A 19,820-nucleotide genomic window follows, 5' to 3' on the forward strand; every position below is an offset into this window, starting at 1 on the left:
AAGGGATGCAGACACAAGCATTGGCCAGGGGGTGGAGAGCACCCCCAAATCATGATTCCAAGGCCGATCCCTAACCTGTGGTTGAAGTAGTGAGGCTGAGGGGAAAGTGGCTTCTGACCCTTCCTTCTAGGGCCAGCTCCATGATGCCTAGAGGGGAGGTTTCTCCCAAACTACCCACCCATCTTTGTTTGCAGTATTCGAATTGCTGGTCCTTTTATATCATTCGGAGAGGGGACTGTCTACTGAGGTGTGGTCCGAGAATGCTGCAGGGAAAGCCAGAGGGACTGTTAGGCACTTTCTATTTTAAATCCCAACCCCCATTTCTTTCAAAGACCTTCCCTGTAGGGAGTGAGCTGGCGGCTGCCTCTCTCCTCCAAGCATGACTCCACAGTTTCTTCATCAACACAGTGGGGAGAGGAGGGAGGTGGGCCCCTCTGAACACTAGCTGGGAAGGTGAATGGCCCTTGATGGCATACGGACTGACAGACAGACCTTACCACATCCTGAGTGCAGAGCAGCCTAATGAGCTTGTAATCATGCACAGCCCCCCTCCCTCGCCGGATGGAAATTAATTAATGTCCAGAGGGCAAACAGGAAGCAGCTAGGCAGTCGCTCCTCCAAGCTCAGGGGGCAACCCAGGCTTATTACTCCAAGGAGGAGACCGGTGCCAGGGAAACACCCGGCTGCAGCTGGTGCCTGAACTCCTCTCTTTCCTGAGTGACTCTCCTTCCCGGGGAATCCCGGGGGAGGGGAGGGAGATGTCAGGTGCTGTTAGGAAACTGCTCCAGGAAGCCTCCTGAGAGAGAGAAAAGCCAGGATGGGTTGGAGCTGCGGAGCTTCCTCAGAAGACAATGGAATGAGAAGAAAGGTAGCTTTGAAATACCACAGGGATGGAAGGGAGGCTTGGACCATATGCACACATTCGATGTGAGAAACACACATGGTTGCAGATGGCTGAAATGGCAAACCCCCTACCCCATCCCAAGACACCCTCATGCCTCTGTGCCCAGAAACCAAAAGGTGACCATTTGTTGAAAAAGGTCGTTGTAGATGAAATTAACCTCAGAAGATGTCACCTTTGTTTATCCAGGCTTCCCAAATCCAACCCGGGTGTCCTTAGAATAGATAGAGGTGACTGGAAAGCAGAGGCAGAGCTGGGGAGTGGGGTAGGGGAGAGGAGATGTGGTGACAACCTCTTGAAGCTGAAAGGAGGAAAGAACAAAATCCTGTTGTTTGAGGCCATCCAGTTGGTAGTAATTTGTTCCAGCAGCCTTAGGAATCTAGCACAGTGGCTTGAGACAATGGTGACACTTTTCTCAAGGCTTCAATAGGGGAAAGGGGGACAGTTACTGCTGACACCAGCTGAGGTCACTGAGGGTAAGGAAAGGCTGGCTCTGCTTAGTTGGTACTCTGCCCCCTTCGTCCCCAGTCATGGGGCTTCTGTCAGTTGCCAGCTAACACAGCAGGGTGGGCAAGTAGCTGTCCCACCATACCCCCAAAATGAATCCCAGTTCAGTATGAGAAATTGCATTTAGAACCAAGGAGAGGGGCTGGAGAGATGGCTCAGCAGCTAACTGCTCTTCCTGAGGATCTGAGTCTGATTCTCAGCACCAATATGGCAGTTCAAAATCGTCTATAACTGCAGTCCCAGGGGATCTGAGGCCCCCTTTCTGGCCTCCACAGGCACTGGGCATGTATACGCTGCATAGGCTTACTTGCAGGCAGAACACCAATACACGTAAAAATAGAGTAAACAGTTTCAAACAAATGATCTATCAACTGTTAAGAACACTTATTTGCAGAGAAGCCAGGTTCAGATCCCAGCAGCAAGATGGTGGCTCACACCCATCTATAACTCCAGTATGAGAGGATCTGACACCTTCTGATCCTTGAGGGTACCAAGCACGCAGGTGGTACACATACACACAGACAAAACATTCATATTAAAAAAAATTACAAAACCCCACAATCCCCCAAGCAGGTGTGAGATGTTCATTGAAGGCACTGCTTGCTTAGCACATGTGTCCCTGAGTCTTACTCAGCCCTGGGAAAACTACCAACAAGTGGGGGGAAAAAAAACCCTTGGAAAACACAGAAGCTGAGCGTGGTGGTGCATGCAACACCTTTAACCCCAGCACTTGGGAGGTAGAGACGGGAGGATCTCTGTGACCTTGAGGACAGCCTGGGTTACTTAGTGAGATTCTATCTCAAAAAAAAAAAAAAAAAAAAAAAAAAAAAAAAAAAAAAAAATTCTAGATGGTAAATTTGTGTACTGTTTATGTTTTTATAAAAGTTTATTTCATTATTTTATGTGCATGGATATTGTGCCTATGTATGTCTGTGTGACACATGCACGCAGAACCCCTGGGGACCAAAAAAAATGGCATAGGATCCGAGGGAAATGAGTTATAGATGGTTGAGAACCTCCATGTATGTGGGTGCTGGGAACTGAACAGCCAGTGCTCCTACGTCATCTCTACACGTGTGTGCGTGCTTGTGTGTGCACCAGCACGGAGGAAGGCCGTGCTTGTGTGTGCGTGCTCCTGGTTCCAGCTTTGGGTTAGGACCAAGCTTGATGACCAGCACGGAGGAAGGCAAGACTCCGGGTAGACTCACGGACATACATGTGCATGCCTTGGCATGTATACACTCGTACACCCCAACACATGTAAACACACAAAAAGCAATTAAAATTGACTGATTGAATTTGGTCTTCTGAATTGAAGCAGAAGCCTGAGGGGAGATTCGGTTAAACTTACGGCAGCTTTGAAATGTGTTTAGAGAACTTCATAGAGAGCGTATTTAAAAACTGACTTTGCTACTATTTAAGAACAGTAATCTAGCAAAGTCCTGCTTTTCTAGGACGGGTATTGATAAACTTGAGAAAACTGGATATGGGGGTTGGGGGGATGAGTCAGAGGTTAAGTGCACGGGCTGTTCTTACAGAGGACCAGGGTTGGATTCCCAGCACCCACGCTGCAGCACACAACAGCCTACAACGTCAGTTCCAGGGGATCCGACGCCCTCTTCTGGCCTTTCTGCACACTGCATGAACACAGGATACAGCTATATGTGCATGTAAACACACACATAAAATAGATCTAAAAACATAAAAATTATGTTAACAAAAAGGACTGGATACATTAAACTTAGAAAAAAATCACTTCAGACACTTTAGTAGATCTGGGGTGAAGATCTGAAGTAGTGCTGGGTTCTATTCCCAGCACTCACAGAAGACATAATTGCAGAGGCTTAATTACCTATGTTATAACCTCCTTGCCCTGGAATGCAATTGTGAAGATTACATGGAGTTGGTGAATTAAACTTAAAAGCTTACAGAAACAGACATAGAGCACCACATTCTCACCCAGTACTCAGGAAGCAGAGGCAGGTGGATCTCTGAGTTTGAGGCCTGACCTATAGAGCAAGTTCCAGAGCAGCCAGGACTACACAGAGAAACTCTGTTTCAAAAAAATCAGGGAGGAAAATAAATTAATAAAAGCCTAAGGAAGCCCAGGGTTTCTATTGCAGCATGCTGACTATAAACTGGGAAAACCTCGTGCAGGTACAAGCTTTGTAGTTACAATTCCATAACGGAGGCCCAGGAACACCGCAGCTCTCCCAGAGGATCACAAGGGAGTGCAGAAGCTCCTACTGCTTAGCTGCACGCAACAGGCACTGTGGTATTCTAGAGCACAGCATCACTGGGCTATGGTGACCTGGTGTCAACACGATCACTGCACAATCAGGCATAAGAAAGGACAGTTCACATGATTAGGTAGAATGCATAATCTGATGTTAGCAAGTAAGTCACTGGTTTATGTATTCACCCTAATTAATATATATGTATATAAACACATACCTTTTAAAAAAAGATTTATTTATATGAACATACTGTAGTTGTCTTTGGATACACCAGAAAAAGGCATTGGACCCCATTACAGATGGCTGTGAGCCACCATGTGGGAACTGAACTCAGAACCACTGTGCAATACTCTCCAGCCCAATATCTTTTATTATTTATTTATTTATTTATTTATTTATTTATTTATTTATTTTTCTTGAGATAGGGTTTTCCTGTGTAGCCCTGGCTGTCCTGAAACTCAATCTGTAGACCACGCTGGCCTCAAACTCACTTGTCCCTACTGAGTGCTGAGATTAAAGGTGTGTGCCACCATGCCTGGCTTACACGTATCTTTTAAACAGTATTTGTATCGCACATATATACCAAGGATTTTGAACATATTCAACAACTCCTGCTCCATTATACACACCGTAAAGAGGCCAGGTGTGGTGCTGTAGGCCTTTAATCCAGCAACCTCGAGGTGGAGGCAGGGCAGAGGCAGGCAGATTTCTTTGGGTCTGAGACCAGCCAGGGCTACAGAGTGAGACACTAGTGACCCCAGTTCAATTCCTGAAACCCATGTGAAGGTGGAAGGAGACCTTAGACTTCACAGTGTTATCCTCTGACTTCCACACACTCTGGGACACACACACACACACACACACACACACACAATCATGCATGCATAGTATGAACACACACAAACAGTAACAAGACTTTAAAAGAAAAACAGCAGACATGGATGCGCTTGAGAATTTCATTTCACGGTGAACAAAATTTATTCCTAGTTACCTTGGCTTAGGTCAGAATGACTTCACAGTCTTGGCTGGTTCCTTTTAACTTTCCCTGGAGAGTCTTCTAATTTGGAGGATAGAAGCTCAAGTCACATAATACAGATTCTTGGTGGGTGGGCCCAGCTTCTTGGCCTCCAGCGTGGAATGGATGTCCACACTTTCTGTTGCCATTTCAGTGTGTACTCCTGCTTAAGAAAAGTCACTGAAGGCTGGAGAGATGGCTCAGTGGTTAAGAGCACTGACCGCTCTTCCAGAGGTCCTGAGTTCAAATCCCAGCAACCACACGGTGACTCACAACCATCTGTAATGGGATCTTGGCACCCTCTTCTGGTGTGTCTGAAGACAGCGACAGTGTACTCATATATATTAGATAAATAAATCTTTTAAAAAATGTTTTAAAAAGATTAAAAAAAGAAAAGTCACTGCAAAACAGGGTGCTATATCACACCAGCAGCTGCCTCGGCTGTATCTAGTGTTTATCTTCCTTTCCTAAAGATTCACTATGTCTCCCAGGCTAGCCTGGAACCTGTCATTATTCTGTTCCATCTCCTTAGTGTACCACCCTATCTGGACTTATCATGCCCCCCCTCTTTATACATGCATGGTGTGTGTGCGTAGGTACATGTGCGGCAAAGCCAGCAGGTGAGGGTCAGAGGGGAGTTCTGTGAGTCAGTTATCTGTTTCCACCTGGGATCAAATTAAGGTTGCCAGTCTTGTGTGGTACTCCCACTCGCCAAACCATCTCGATGAACCATCTCGCAACTGGGGCTATGTGGAGTGATCCACCTGGTACTGTTGAGGTGTGTGCATGCGACTCTAGGATTCTGCATAACAGAATGATGTGCTCTACTGAATGTGCGTATACATCCAAGCATTCCCCCAATAACACCAGTGGTGAAGTCATGCACATGGCCAGTGGGTACATGAAGATGAAAGTGCTGTCAGATTGAAAGCAGGAGGCACACTACTCAGAGTCGGGGATCACCGGAGCAAAGCTGCAGAAGTAATAGATACACACACACACACACACACACACACACTCCATAAATAAAAGTAACCGCCACAGTTCCCTCTCCTTAGAGAAACTCCCATTGCACAAACAGCCATGTTTGAAGATAAGGCCTCCTCCCAAGGTGACATCACCCAGCCCTGGTCTCAGTCTCTGCAGTCCCTCTTGAGGACAATCTTCTTGCTTAGTGTCTACCCTGAAGCCTGGTGCCCAGAACCCTTAATGGCTACTGTTCTTTCAGGGATAGGTTATCACCCTCAGGCTCCTGCTGAGCCTTATGGGTTCTTGCAGCAAATTACCAGGCATACTGGCCCTCAATGGTGGCCATGGCTAATGTTTGCTAGCTCCATTTAGCCAAGTTTCCTGGTACAGGTGTGTGGGTGTGCATACATGTGTTCTGTTTTTTTGTCTGTTTGGAGACAGGGTTTCACTGTGTAGCCCTGGCTGTCCTTGAACTCCCTCAGTTGGCTTCGAATTCACATCCATCCATCTGCCTCTGCCTCCCGAAGTGCTGGCCTGCCATTTGTGTTTTAAGTCTGAAAATGACACCTTCGGGCAGGAGAGATGGCTCTGCAAGTGAAGGGGCTCACGGGCAGTCCTGTGATGGAGGGGAGAACTCACTCACGCTATCCTCTGAGCTCTGCACACTCACTGGCATGCATGCGCCCGAACACACACACACACACAACTAAATGAAGGTTAAAAAAAAGAAGACACACTCTGGGGGTTGGAGATTTGGACTGGTGGCTAAGGGCCCTGGCTGGGTTTGATTCCTAGCACCAATGTTGGCTCACAACTATCCTCAATTCCAGTTCCAAGGAATTCTTCACTCTCTTTTGACCTACAATGGTACCAGGTACACATGTGATACAGACATAAACGCAAGCAAAACATTCATACGTCTAAAATTAAATAAATAAGCCCAGGCCCCCTCTGGAAACTGGTACCTGGCGACTGCTGAGTGTAACTTAATTATAACCCAAGAAGCCACAGCTGGAAGAAATAAAAACAAAAGGATGCTATCTCCTTAGGAAAACAGGACTGGATTCATTCTCCCAGGGTCACAGCTCCCCTCTAGACCCAGTTCCAGGCCAGTTCCTTAGTCACTCTTTGGAAGGGAGGGGCCCAGTGGCAGGAAGCAAGAGAGAGCAGAGAACACAAAGAATTCAACAAATTGCTCCCCCCACCTCGTTCTTTTAGACATTCTGGCTCGCTGGATCTTTCTCTTTTCTTCTGGTACCAGGGCAGAAGAGACCTTCTGTGTGCAGGGTTCTCTCTGCAGCTGAGTCTCCCTGCCCTCCCTTCCTGATTCTGACAGGTACAGCATCCTTGGTACCTCCCAACTGATTCCCCAGCATCCCCCGATTTCCCAGAACCTCTTGTATAACTGAGATTCTGTAAAAAAAAAAAAAAAAAAAAAAAAAAAAGGTGGGGGTGGGGGTGAAAAGAGCGGAGAGGGAGGGGTAGGAGTCCCAGAGGTCCCTGGGCTCCTGAATTCCCCGAATTCTTGGCATTTTGCATTTCCTCTTGGGAACTAATAAAATCAGCTGTTTATACCTCTGGCAAACCCATTCAAGTCCATTATCCCTTCCCATGGTAAAGTTTGTCCCATTTAGATGAAAGGTATATTTTTCCATCACCAAAGGATTCAAGGAAGAGGTAGAGGAATGACTTGGAGGACCCCCGGTGGCTCCTCTGCAAGGGAGCCTTCCTAGGAACAGCCCATTTATCAGAGTGAGAAACTGAGATCTGCTGGGTTGACTCAGTGAAGAAGATGATAAAAGGAACCCAGAGCCCACAGAAGTTTCTAACTCCACCTCTCTTGGACACCAACCCTTGGGAGTTACTTATATTAGACTGAGTTCTCCAGAGAAACAACCAATAGATGCATGTGTGTGTGTGTAGAGGGGGGGAAGAGAGGGAGAGAGAACTTGGTTTATTTTAAGGACTTGGGTCATGTGATTGTGGGGGCTGGCAACTCTGAAATCTGCAGAGCAGGAGGACAGGCTGGAGGCCTACCCAAGACCTGGCATCTCTGTCTTTGTTTTTGCTGCTACAGGAGGCATGGAGGCAGAATCTGTTTTTCCGGGGGTTTGGGGGGGGGGAAACACTTATGTGTCTTTTCTCAACCGACCAACACAGCCCATCCATACTGCAGAAAGACAATGTTCTTTTTAAAACGCCAAGATTTACAAGTTCACTGCATTTAAAAACACCTCCAGGCACATCTAGACTGATGGCTGACCAAGCATTGGGTGCCATGGTCTAGCCCAGGGGACACATAAAATTAGCACCACAGTGAAGTGAGGGCCTTATCCTTTACATCTCTACATTAGAGGCAAGGCCAAAACCAAGGCCAAATCTCCAGTGTTTGGTCTCAGACCTTTTGCTGTCCTCCCTCTGGGCCTGAGTATGACTCATAAGGGATGAGGAACTCATCTGGAATCCAATTGCTCACTCCCAGCTCCAGAAAGAAGGAAGGATCCCCTAGCACCCTAAGCTAGCTGAGGGTGAGGCCATGCAGCCAGTAAGGGCCATGGGTACTGGGCCCTGCTAAGTGCTTCTCAGCAGGAGTTGTGGGACTCCCAGCCAAGCAGAATCATCGCAGCAGCAGCAGCAGCAGCAGCAGCAGCAAGGGAGCAGTGAGCTTTCAAGGCTTCAGGCTACAAAGACAGCCATGTCCCCTGAGGATGGGAGTGATCTTTGGTTTCTGGGAGGTCCCTGAGTGTATCCACAACGTCCATGGACACTGGGAGGGAGGGAAGAAGTGAGTGAGATGGAGGGGGACGAGATGGGTAAGAGGAAAGGCCTAAGCTACAGGACTAGCAGGAGTCCAGTGTTCAGTCAGTGTCCTCAGCCCTACTCACAGTACTTCCCACAATGAACACACACACACACACACACACACACACACACACACACGCACACGCACACGCACACACAAGGAGTGGGGCAGATGACAGACACCTTCTATGTCTGGAAAATTGTCTGAAATTCCATCCTAAGCCTTCTTTTTCCTTCCTAGGCTTGCCCCTTCCTCCCGTGGTCCCATCCCAAGAGTCCCCTCTTCTGGTTCACAGAGCAACTTCCCTTTGAAATGTCCTGCCCCATCCTAATCACTTCTACTCCATTATGCTCGCCCTGCTGGACTGGGGCAGTTTCCAAGCAGCAAAAACCATGTCTTGAGGGGTGAGAATTCCTGGAGAAGGTAACTTGGATGGTTTTGTGTCTGAGTTTCCATATCCCAAACCCATTCACTCAGTGTGCTTGAAGGTCCATGGGTTTCCTGGAAACCGCCGGGCAAGTGTGCTGCCCACAGCTGCTTTTACTCTGAAGCACACCTCCAGGAGGAGGGGATATTTAAGTCTGCAGCTGGAATAATAAAAGCTCTGTAGACTGGCACAACCTAGAAAGACTAAACCGACTGGGAATAAGTACAGTGCACCGGACATGCCCAGGCTGCAGTCCCTTAGAACTGCTTGAGGGAAAAATAAATGCAGTCAGTCTGGGGAACAGGGAAGGGATCCACGCACCCTGGCAGTCTGAGAGCTCAGTAGGGTTGGACACCATATCTTCGCTTGTGCCCAGGGTGTTCCAGATGGAGTGCAGATCCACTCAGGGAGGCTCGGATGCTGATGCTTTTTAGTAGGTTGGAATCTTGAACTGGAACATCCTAGAAGAGCAGTTCTCAGCCTGTGGGTCATGGCCCCTTTGGGAGCTGAGTGACCCCTTCACAGGGGTTAAATATCAGATATGCTATAGATCAGATATTTATGATTCATAACAGTGGCAAGATTACAGTTATAAAGTAGTAACAAACATAATTATATGACTGGGGTCACCACGACGTGAAGGGCTGTTAACGGGTTGTAGCATCAGGAAGGTTGAGAACCACTGCTCTAGTGGGGTCAAGAAGATAGAAAGCGCTGGTTAAGAATAAGTCAGGCTCTGGCTGTTGTCTGCCCTGTTCCTTGCCTCAGGTGGTCTGAGAGGCTATGCTGAAGGATTTGATAGAGGGAGAGGCCCATCAGCCTCGGCTCATAAATATCTGAATTCTACACTCTTACCGAGGCTGCTTCCTTGAGCTGAAGGAAATCCAGGTGAAGGGTGACCTGTCCTCATACACTCCAAGTTCTGGGTCTTGCTGGGCTGCCAGGAGCAGAGGCGCAGTTAACGGGGAGGCGATGAGCCGTCAGGGTCGGCTCACCACATCAGCCTTCACTGTTTTCATATCGTAGGTTAAGAAACGATGCTCTGCCAAGTGTCACCCAGACAGTGGTGCTCCGTCTTTAATGTCTGCCCTTACCTCCCTCCTGCTTCTGTCATAAGAGAGCAGGGTCTCTGTGACCTAGGAGTTCCTTCACCCTGCCCATAAGGAGGGGACCGACCCAGGGAGCCTGGAAAAATGCTGCATTATTAACTGGAGCAGACACAGGCTTCTAGTGCTCTCCAGACATTGCTATGAGGGCAGCAGCTTGGGAGGCCCAGTCCTGGCTCAGTCCCATGTGAGACTGCATCTCATCCTTGGGTCACCTGTACCTCCACTAAACATCTAAACTCATTCCAGAAGGTCTCACCCATGGAGCTGTGGGAGCCTCTTCCCATCCACCATTCATTTCCTCCTGTGAGAGCGGACGGGATTGGTTGGATCCAGGAGCTAGGATCATAGCCAGAGTAGGTCAAGGTGGTCAAGGAATCCATCAGAGGTGCCTCGAGCCTGGTACCAGGGAAGGCTACAGAGCTCTCATATATGCTCTGTAGGCTAGCCCTGTGTCCACTCATAAACTAGTGAGGAGATAGGGGGGGAGGGCTATGCTGTGACTATCAGGAGAGGTGCTGGGCTGGAGAGGGCCAGGGTGGGAATCTAGACTGTTTAAGTCGTGTTAGGCACCTGCCCATAGCACTTAGGGAGGGAATCATGCTCTGCCTAGGAGACAACCTGAGGCTCAAGGATAGGCTCCAAGAGGCATGAGCTGGGGGCTGGAGAGATGGCTTAGCCATTAAAAGAACTGACTGCTCTTCCGGAGATCCTGAGTTCAATTCCCAGCAACCACATGGTGGCTCACAACCATCTGTCACGAAATCCGGTGTGTCTGAAGACAGCTATAGTGTACTCATATAACAGATTTTTAAAAAAGATTTATTTATTTATTTTATGTATGTGAGGACACACTGTATGTGTCCTCAGACACACCAGAAGAGGGCATAGGATCCCATTACAGATGGTTGTGAGCCACCATGTGGTTGCTGGGAATTGAACTCAGGACCTCTGGAAGAGCAGTGAGTGCTCTTAACCGCTGAGCCATCTCTCCAGCCCCAGAGGCACAAGCTACATGGATGAACTCAGGAAGAAGAGCAGGTAGGGGGTCACAGGTCCCACCTTCCCAGGCAGTATGAATGCAGATTTCTCCCAGTCAGCAAGCTTGAATGGGGAGAGATTTTCAGGGGAGGGCAGTTTTCTTTTGAGGTTCTATCCCTTGCCTCTGTCTCTTGGTGAAAAAGAAGGTGTCTGATGAACCTCCATGGGCAGCCTGTGGCTCTGGTGGCGCTCCATGGAGACATCAGTTGTGATGTGGAGAAAAGTCACAGGTTAGAGGACCCACAGGGCAGAAAGGTACCGGCCTGGTAACTGGGTAGCTGGGAGGGCCCAGCAGAGCAGGTGAGACAAATCCTATTCAGGAAGTGGCAGCAGCCTGGGCCTGAGTGTCTGTGACCACTTACAAGCCCCATGGGAGGAGTGAAGTATTCAGTGGCTAGTGTACCTGTGTAGACCCCTGGGCTACTCTCAGAGTCCAGCCAGGTGCTGGAATCTGAGTAGCCATGCAGAGCTGATTATCCACCAGCCACCATGGCCATTTCTGCTCCTCTGTCCGTTCTAGAATGAGCACCTGGCTCAGAACAGCAGGTTCCAGTTCCCAGCTATGGCAACTGCACTGCATGACTGAACACATGCCTGACATGGTAAGGGTCCCCTCTGTGAAGCAGGGCACAATTGTCTCCCATAGGTTGCAGGCTGTGTCCCCATACCTACAGCTAGCTGCCCCTTGAAGGACACTGAATATATGCATTCAGTTGGTCTTTTTCCTTTTTGCCCAGCTATAGTTTATTTTCCATAACTGCAGAATGCTGCTTTTGGGGAGGGGTATAAGTTAAAACATACTAGTTACACTTTAAATACTATGTATTTATTCCACATCTTTTTAAAGGGCGCATGACTGGCGGCACACACAGCTACAATCCCAGCACCTGGGAGGCTGAGGCAGGATGGATACAAGCTTGAAGCCAGCCTGGGCCACATAGTGAGACACTGTCTAAATAAACAACATAAGCCAACAGTTTAAGGACTTTAAAAGGGGCAGGGATGCAGCTTAATTGGTAGCGTGCTTGTCTAGCATGTATGAAGCCCTGGCTTGGATCCTGTATGAACTGACTATGGTGGCATATGCCAGTAATCCCAGCACTTAGGAGATGGCCGTAGGAGGACAAGAAGTCTAGGGTCATCTCTGGCTCTATAGAGTCAGGGCTAGCCTAGCCTACATGAGATACCCCAATTTAAGAAGAGAAAAAATATAGAGTTTGAGTGAATGAATGTGGTTTGTGGACTAAAACCCCACACGGAGTGGATCTCCAGTGCTTGCTCTCCCTGCCTAGGCATGTGCTTATATCTAGACCACTGACATAAGTGGGTCTAGACCCCTTACTTATTCTCATGGCTTCACAGCCCATCTTTCTGTGTGTAGAGTTGGGAGGGGTATAGCAGGAAGCCCACAAAACTCAGACTAACAAGAGACATTTGCTTTATTTGTAAAAGAGGTTCATTGTAGTCCAGGCTGGTCTTAAATTCCCAATCCTGCCTATGGCTCCCCAGTGCTGTTTTAAAAGGTATATGCCTCTACACCCTGCCCGAAGAGACAATTTTAAGAGTGTTTTTTTTACCAGGGGAATCAGAGATACAAAGGATGGAGAGACTCAAAGAGAAGCCACAAGAAGCAGGGAGTAGAGGCAGGAAGATGGAGATAGACGTGCAAGGAGGAGATGCAGTGAGGGGAAGTTCTGCAGGTGCCTATGGTGTTTTTAATCGCTTTCTGCTACTGCAACAAAGTATCCAGGGTGGTAATTTATAGGAAACAGAGTTTCAAGTTTATTTAGCTTACAGATCTGGAGGTGGGATATCCAAGGGCATAGCATAGCATTTGGAGAAGGTGTTCTTGCTGTGCCCTGAGAAGGGGCAAGTGTGTGTCAGCTTAAGCCAACTGTCCTATCACCCACCTTCATGAGTTCATCTTATCCTAACCACTTGCCCCATATACTATCATCACAAATTTGGCGGTTAGCTGTGTTACACAGGATCTTAGTACATGGGCCTCAGGCTCAAAGTGAGTCCGTCTGCCTCTGCAGAAAAACACACTTGGGTACTCCCTAGTCTCAGCTGGACTCCTATGTCTATCCTGGCTAAAATAAAATTAGAAACATCAAAATGCCACATCCCTTTGAGCAGCAGCTGTCGGCGGAACTCCATATGGTCGCAGCAGCCAGGAGTCTGAGCTAATAAAAGTTAAAAAAGAAGAAGAAGAAGAAGAAGTGAAGCTGGGAAATGCTCCCAGAGAGCCACGTGGGCACCACTCAGAGCCAGGGTGGGTGGGGTGTGGACAAAAGCAGGCGCTGTCACAAGGGGTCCCGCCCCTGTTCAGCATGCCAAGATCTCATCCTCATTTGAACACTCAACTTCTTGAGTAATAGTGAGGTCTGCTGATGTGGATGACTGGACCCTCCCTGCTCCAGGACTGGAGGAGGAGATAGAGCAGGAAGGAGTGGGGACAACTGATGTCTCCTCCCCTTCACCAAATCCCTAACCTCCTTGTGGGGGTGGGGTAGGGAGCTCAGCATAATTACAAGGACCCTGGAATCAGTATCCTTAAAAAGGCATCCCCAGAGAAGCTTTTCCCTCCTGTGCACGAGGGCACTCAGAACCACAGCAACGGCCCGCACCAGATGCTGAACGTGCCGGTGCCTAGATCCTGGACCTTGCCTTTGGCACTTTGTTCTAGCAGTCTGAAAGAACCAATACAACTGGCAAAAAACACAGCCAGGAAAATCTATAGTAAGGACCAACAAGCACACAGATACATGCCCGTGAATATCCTTGTGTGCATGTGCGTTTTCTCATAGAAAACTTTTGTTGCTGTTTCTGGTGGGGAAGGTGAGTCAGGTGGCTGTCTGAACATCTCTACTTAGGGGAAGTGACTCTTCCAATGTTGACCCCACCTTTGTACATTCTGATGAGGACAGTGTAGAGATACTAGTCACCTGATGAGAAGACTCTTATTTACTGGAGGTAATAGATTATGGGGAGCAGCTATTGGAACCCAAACATCAGGATACTACCCTGTTCAGGGTTCAGAGTAGAAATAATTGAGAAATTTGAGCCAATCTCAGCAAGAGAGCATACCATGGAGGTGTGTGTGTGTGTGTGTGTGTGTGTGTGTGTGTGTGTGCTCGAGTGTGCCTGAGGCACTTCAAACTCTTTACAAACCAAGCCTATAATCTCAGCAGAGCCAGGTGGATCTCTGTGATCTCAAGGCCAACCTGGTCTACATATTGAGTTCCAGGAAAGCTAGGGCTACATAAAGAAACCTTGTTTCAACAACCAAGCAAACAAACAAGACCTCAGGGATATCCTGAAACCTGACTATGTGTCAAGGTACTCACTGTAGATGGCTTCAGTCCCAGGAAGGCACACACAGAAATAAATGCACTGGGGGCGGGGTGGAGGTGGTGGGGAGAAACGCAGCGAGGCTGCATCTTCCTGCACATCAGAGGTGGAGGCCAGGACATGACAAGAGATCAGAAGAGATTTAAAAACAGCCTTTGGCAATCTTCAAAATTTGTTCCAAGAAGAGGAACCCCTCCCCTGCCCCATCAGACCATGAAGTCAGGGACTTAGCCTACTCTAGGCCGTGAGGTTAGTTTGGCCACTACAGAGGTCACTATGTCCCTGGCCAGTGTCCCTGGCAGCTGTGGAAAGGAATGAAGCAGGTCCTGACATCAGAAGCCTCAGCACCTTTATCAATGGAAATGCTTGCACGCAGCCCAGACAGATGGCCGGAGCTCAAAGACTAAGGTTCCTTTGTGGAGGAAATACATGCGATCCGGCAGGAGCTGACTAGGAATGGGGAGGCCCAATTCTCCCATCAGGCTTTGCTCTCCTCCTGCCATCTCAGCAGAGGCCCCAGACTACACCTGCCCAATAGGATTCTGTGGTGCCAAGGCTGGGCACCATGCCACTCCTCTCTCCAAGAACACCTCAGCCTGGCAGGGCGCCAGGCACAATCAAGCTTGTGGTCATCAGGGATTTCCTGAAAACTGGCATGCCCAGAAACCTAACAGCAAATGCACAGGATCTCACAGCCACACTGGCAGCCTGATAAATCAGACATAGGGCTGAAACAGGGCCATCCAAGTGCCTCCTGAGTTGACATGTTGACAGTCTATACACATACTATGTCAGCACAAAGGCTTACTAAGGACTGTCACAAACCTGCAGGTTTTCAGTACTGGACCATGCATGCTGGGAATGGTGGGTCTCTACTCTCAGGAAGCACATGACCTTGTCTGACAAACCGAAGGTCGTGTGGGGAAACTATGAGTGACTCAAATGTCTTGCACTATGGTGGGACTGACACGCTAACTAGATGCCAGGACGTGGGCTGCTGTGTTCAGGAAGGTGGCCCTGCTGAGAGTAAAGGACGTGTGTGGGAACAAGATGTGTTCCAGGTGAAGAATTAAGAGGTGACCCCGGGGACCTGGCTGCTCAGTGCGTGGTGACCTTCCCATTGGCTCATCGGTAGAGATTCTCTTGGGAAGGTTATGGGAGGGAAAAGACTTCAAATGTCACTGTGCTTATCTGTCTTTGGCAGGAGACCTGCCAGTCAACAGGGAATCTTCAGGTGCTTGGACATTATCCAGCTCCTCTAGGGACAGTGCTATGTGTAGCACCCTAGTGCCCATGTGTTTGGTTCTTGTGTTGGTGGGTGTGGTTTCTGCTTTCGAGCATAAGACAGCTCTACCCTTCTAGACAGTCCCTAGAGCCACAAATCCAGGCCACACTGAGAAGAGGCCAGTCAGGCAGAAGGAAGAACAGCTCTACCTATTAGGGACACACCACACCAGTCGTAAACCAGCCTCTGCAGGAAGTAGACGCCAGGGTTTGGGTAAATGTCTCTCAAAGGCCGTGAGTCTCTACCACTTGGTGCTCTTGGGTAGTGGGATGCTTACGATGGCTTGAGTCCCTCACTCCTTCCATTCTGCTTCCCAGCCACTTGAAGTGAGCAGCTTCCTCAGTCACACACCCTCTGCCATGTTGTGCTGCCCGACCACAGACTTAAGGACCACTACCTCTGAAGCTGTGAGCCCGAACAGAGCCTTGCTCACCAGTTGATTACCTCAGGGGTCCTGCCATAGGAACGGCTGACTAACATGGCAGGGATGTTGGTGAACTCAGAGATGGGTCGCCTTGGCAGGGAGTACGCCTGTTTCTCATTCTGCTATTCCAAGAAGCAGGACAACAACACAGTATGAAATTTTGGGGACTGAAGGAAAGACCACGGGACGGAGGCAGTGACATGCACCTTCCACACAGCCCAGCACTTTCTTCGTCTGGCCATTCCTTCCCCAGGAATCCTAAAACAGCAAGTCCGAGCCCCCAAACCCAAGGGGCATGGGGAAGTGGAGGGCCTGGATGAGGCTGTGACTGGGATAAGAGTCAGCGAATGAGTTCTCACATGCTTCAGGGGCCTCTGCTCCAGACTGTTTCTGAACCAGGAACTCCTTGGTTTAGGTCTGAAGAGAAAGGCCGCAATCTCTTGTCCCTAACCCAGCTATACCCAAAGTAGGCCAGATTCTCCTGGTTACCATGAGAACACATCTTGAGTGGCAGTGCCAACAAAACTTCACACACTTGATAGCATTAGCTCTGCTCAGCACCCAGGATGCCTCTGGGAAAGGAAGAAACACAACTCAGAGAGGTTACCACCGGGCCCAAGGTCACAGCAGACCGAGGACCAGAGACAAGCTGCCCAGACCTGATTCTACACTGTCCCTAAAGAGGATGGTTCTGTGATCCTTCAAGGCAACTGCCTGGCATTCTGCCTGCACCCTTTGAACTGTGTGTGAGGCCTTTCCACACGAGATAAGCTGGAGAATCTCCAAACAAGAAAACATTCCCCGAGTCTTAAAAACGGCAACAGCTGCCATAACCTGTCAGCTTACTATAAGCCGCCACCCATGGCTCCGAACTATTTCTATAGGCAAAACACAGAGCTGAGAAACGGAGGTAGGAGAGAGGAACATCGGCTCTAAACTTGGGTTCTGTAGGTAGCACTCGTGCACTCTGTGGACCTCTTGAGATTCTTTGCAAGATGAGGTGCATCTGTCTGAGGAGAGTGCAAGGCTGTTTCAGAGGCTCTGAAAGATCAAGGACTCAGCTCCTTCAGGAGCATAGGAGTTATGGACCACTGCTTCCTCTAACCCTGCATACGCTCTGAACACATAGAGATCCAGTGTCAACAGCTGGGGAGTAGCTCAGTTGAAAGAATGTTTGCCTGGCTAGCACAGGCTCAGAGCTTGTTCCCCAGTACCAAATAAGCTGGGTGTGGTGGCCAGTTCGAATTCCAGCACTTTTGGGTGTGGAGGCTGGAGGATCAGAAGTTCAAGGTCATCATCCACTACACAGTGAGTTAGAGGCCAGCCTTGGGACAAACCAGACCTTGCCTCAAAAAAACCCAAAATCCAAACACTTAGTACCAAATGTTATCAAATACAGGGGAAAGTACTATTGAGTGGGGGTGGTCAAACTGTCCGGGTTCCTGCCAGGAGGAAACTAGGATGGAAATAGTATCTTGGGGGAGAACCACTCAGACTGCAGCACAAATCTGGCTAGACGTTCCTCTGGTTGGTTTCAGGGTCCTAGAAAGCACCCTTTTCATTTGTCACAGACATTTGGACATCTCTGAGCCCCACTCCCACATGCCTAAAGCCAATGACCATTTCCTGGAAGGGCTCTGAGCCCCACATTACAGGCAACACAGGGCAGTTCTCCAGGTCCACAGACCTCATCATCAGTCACAGGGCCAGGGAGCCCCAGAAAGGGGGAAGTCTGATTAACCCTGCCTCTTCCCTTTAGCCCTCCTGGGCCTGTGGTTGGAGAGGTACCAGAGGGGTGGGGGAAGAGTGCCAAAGATGTAGAAGCAGAAGACCCTTAAGGGAGAGGCCCAGGCTCCACAATTCAATGTGTAATTATACCAGACACCCTCTGGTGTGGGCCTCCATGCGACCCTCGGCCTCCTCCAGTGGGCTCCTAACTGGTGCTTGCTAATGCTGCCTTAATTTTCTCCCCACCCCTCAGTAAGGGCTTGTCAGTTTCTCCCTTGCTTTGGGGTTCTTCAGAGCAGCACTCCCAGGACTGGGGAAGCATCATGTGACCGGTACAACCCTCTTACTGCCTACCACACAGACAGCTTTTACGATAGTCTGCAAAATCCATTTTCTGAGTGAAAGTGACAGAGAGTTACCACGGAGGCCATACAAGGTTGGCTTCTAATTTTCAAAAGACAGAGATATACACAGCACTGAAGTTACGTGGTGTAAAATGCCACCTTTCTTTGATGAGTCAACCCAGGGAAGGTATCTGAGGACCCAGCAACCTCCAGGGGAAGCACGTTGTCAAGAAAACTTGAGGCAAAGGTGGCAGGCAGCCTTATACCTTCCCAAGTCCCTGAGTCTCTACTTCTCTCTCCTTTGCAGTGCACACTTTAGGGACAAACTCCAGAGAAACATTATAGGGTGTGAGGGAAGCCACAGTACAGAATCGGGGAGATGTGGATCCAATTAGATCCTGGAAGCTCCTCCCAGGAAGTGGTCCCTACAGCTTCTGTCAGTAATGGGAAAACCCGCACAAAGGTCAGCTGAGGTTCTCCTTCCCCCATCTGCAGCACACTGCTATTCTACAGGGGTCCTCCAAGAATATGAGGTCTGCTCAAGAATAATAACATCTGCACAAGTCTGTGCCACAAAGCCAGACCAAAACCAATCTGATCCCCGGTCTGCAAAGCACCTATGCTCCCTCCTGCCCCTGGCTACCACTTTCCCCAAGAGAAAATGAGAAAGGAAGAGAAAAACCAAGAGAGAGCTGACCAGATCTGTAGTTTGCTCCTAATCAGTGGGTCAGGACCAGGCTGAGGGTAGAGTACAGGCAGCCTCCGTTTCTGCTGGCCAAGAAACCAAGCCTAGCTTCATTCTGAGCAAGACTTCTGCAGGGGTTTCATGGGCAGGTCCAGCCAAAGTTAGAGGAGATGAAACCACAGTACACAATATCTCCTGGAGGCAAACGACCTAAGAACTGAAATCTTACGGGTCCTAGGGACATACCTCAGAAGCTGCCTTTAACAGATAACTAACTGCGCATTCCTTGGGGACCCTTGGGAGAGGGTAATAGGTTGTGAGCAGAGAGGGAGAACCCTGGCTCAAACCAGGCATACATCTTTGTATCCTCTCTCATCAATTATCCCTGGGGACTCGTGGAGGAGAGGAGCAAGGACAATGGTCCAACAGGTCCCCTTCACCGGCCTCGCCGGGTCAGCCTCCCTCACCCTAGCCTGAGGCCCCAAATTCAGCAGGAACGTAGAGGCACCTGCAGCCACACCACTCCATCCCCGCAAAAGGGGGACCCTGGGCGGTGCCTCCCGACGCTCTCCTGTCAACCCCCCTCGTAGGGGCGGGGCGGGACGCTCCAGGAGCCGCCGCGCCCCCCACACCCCCTCCCCGCGCTCACCTGGCGCAGGTGCTGCAGCAGCGTCCCCGCCTCCTCCCGCCGGCCCTGGCGCACCATCCGCAGCAGTTCCTGGACCATGCCGACGCGCCGGTGGTAGGGGGGTAGCCCACCGCCCGTGCGCCCCGCCTTGTCCCCGGCGCGCAGCAGCAGCGACGCCCAGAAGTCGGGTCGTTCGCGGCGGGGGCCGGGCGCCGCGCCCGGGCTGGCTCTCTCCGCCAGGCTGCCCTTGGTCTGCCGAGTGCCCATGCCGCCGCCCGCCTGGGGCTGCGCGCGCCGGGCCAAGGCCGCGTCCCCCGCCGGCTTCGCGCCTCCCCGGCTGCAACTTTGGGGGAACTGTTGCGCGCG

The 19,820-nt window shown here is 49.8% G+C and overlaps 1 protein-coding gene across 1 annotated transcript in view; it reads right to left on the minus strand.

The window, feature by feature from the left end:
- LRRC75A (leucine rich repeat containing 75A) overlaps positions 1–19,721 on the minus strand; it is a gene marked incomplete at its 5' end in the record, with an annotated part of 43,446 nt that extends 23,725 nt beyond the window's left edge. Inside the window, one exon of the mRNA XM_080923759.1 lies at positions 19,476–19,721. Coding sequence (XP_080779885.1) covers positions 19,476–19,721 — 246 coding nt within the window. The remainder of the gene's footprint in view (positions 1–19,475) is intronic.
- Between the last annotated feature and the right edge of the window lie 99 nt (positions 19,722–19,820).

The sequence above is a fragment of the Micromys minutus genome, assembly GCF_963924665.1.
Source record: "Micromys minutus genome assembly, chromosome: 10".
Taxonomy (NCBI): Eukaryota; Metazoa; Chordata; class Mammalia; order Rodentia; family Muridae; genus Micromys; species Micromys minutus.